At 74.7% G+C, this 1,716-nt stretch overlaps 1 protein-coding gene across 1 annotated transcript; it reads right to left on the reverse strand.

Moving 5' to 3' along the window:
• Positions 1 to 46: 46 nt before the first annotated feature.
• On the reverse strand, positions 47 to 1,563 carry MNEG_12909 (hypothetical protein; the record flags this gene model as incomplete). The annotated part of the gene is made up of 1 exon (XM_014038617.1): positions 47 to 1,563. A coding segment is annotated over one exon (1,517 nt), but the record flags the coding sequence as incomplete, so codon positions are not given.
• Between the last annotated feature and the right edge of the window lie 153 nt (positions 1,564 to 1,716).

Consider the following 1,716-nt stretch of genomic DNA (forward strand, 5'->3'; position numbering starts at 1 on the left):
GCCGCCGCCGCCGCCGCCGCCGCCGCCGCCGCCGCCGTCCTCGTACTCGTCCGCTTCGTAGTCGCTCTCCGCACCAAACCCGTGCATCCTGTGGTCGGCCCCCAGCCCCTGCGGCAGGTGCTCCATCTCGTCCACCGCCAAAATCCCGTCCGTCACACTTCCGCCCCCCAGCCGCCCGGCCTCCGCATCCTCTGCGTCGCCGCCGCCCTCCTCTTCGCCCTCCTCCGGGCCGAGGTCGGAGAGCGCGGCGTTGGCGGCGCTCTCAACTTCGAGCGCGCCGCCGCCGATGCGGAAGTGGCGCAGCAGCGTGCGCAGGCGGAGCTGGGGGCCGGTAGCGAGGAGTGCGGCCAACCCATGCTGCTGCTGCTGCTGCTGCTGCTGCTGCTGCTGCTGCTGGTGCTGCTGCCGGTGCTGCTGCTTCTGGAGCTCGGGCTGCACTGTGGAGCCCGCCGCCGCCCGAGCCAAAGGCTGCTCCCCGCCAGCTGCGATCGGCTCATCCCGCAAGTCCCACGAGGGCTCATAATCGCTGCCGCCGCCGCCGCTACCGCCGCCGCCACTTATGCGGTCCAGCCAAAGGTGGGTGCCGCCACGCATCCCTGCCGTCACAGCCGCCGCCGCCTCTGTCTCCAGCCGCCCGCCGGCGAAGCGGAAGTGGCGCAGCAGCGACCGCCCGGGCGCCGCAGGCGCGCCGGCGTTCCCCAGAAGCGCGCGCGACGGCGCGACTGCTGTCAACGCAGGCGCCGCAGCCGTGTCCGCCGCCGCTTTCGTGGCCGCCGAGGCTGCCGGCTTGGTAGCTGCGGTTTTGGGTGGCACTGGTGATGCAACCATGGCAGCAGCAGGAGCAGCAGCAGTAGCGGCGGCAGCGGCCTTGCCCTGCTTTGCCACAGGGACCGTGACACCTGGCGTCACTCCTGGGTTCGTCTCTGCCACCGTCTGTGGCTTGGCCGTGGTGGCAGGCGCAGCCGCGGTCAAAGCGGCGCCCGTGTGCGGCGCCGCCGCGCCGCCTGCAGCCCCCACCTGGCCGGCGGCGGCCGCGGCCTCGCCCTCCGGCCCCTGGGCCGACCAGTCTGCGTGCGGTGCTGCCGCCGGCTGGCTGCGCGCCCATTGGTCAACCGTGACTTTGACCAGCCAAGCGCGGTGCCGCGCAAGCGGGGGCGGCGGGTAGGGGCTGGGCGCGTCCGCTTGAGTGAGTATTGTCATGACACCCCTGGCCCCACCTGCGGCCTGCCCCGCGCTTGCGTTGGCGGTGGCGCCGCTGCCTACGCCCGGCGCCGCCGCCGCCACAGCTGTCAGTGCCGCCGCCGCTGCCGCTGCCGCCGCCGCCGGCTCCTCTGCCGCCCAAGCGGCGCGCCGCGAGCAGTCGAGCCCGAACCACCCGGGCAGGCACCTGCACCACCCGCGGTCGCACTCGCCGCGGCCGCCGCACTGGTTCGGGCAGAACGTCTCCGTGCGCACCTCGCATGTGAGGCCGTCGTACCCGTCCAAAACGCAGTCGCAGCGGACTATCGGCCTGTCGCTCGTGCACCAGCCACCCTGGGGGCCGTAGATCATGTCGTATGGCATGCCCCGCCCCCCGCGCGCCCAAGACAGCTCGTTCCCCGCCGCGTCGGTCCGCACGCGCTGACACTTGCCCATGAGCAGCCGCCCCTCGCGCGCGGCGGGCGCGCCAGGCGGCGCGCCGGGCGGCGGTGGGCGGCGCGCGTGGCGGGTGCCGGC

Source organism: Monoraphidium neglectum (genome assembly GCF_000611645.1).
Source record: "Monoraphidium neglectum strain SAG 48.87 unplaced genomic scaffold scaffold03510, whole genome shotgun sequence".
Classification (NCBI taxonomy): Eukaryota; Viridiplantae; Chlorophyta; class Chlorophyceae; order Sphaeropleales; family Selenastraceae; genus Monoraphidium; species Monoraphidium neglectum.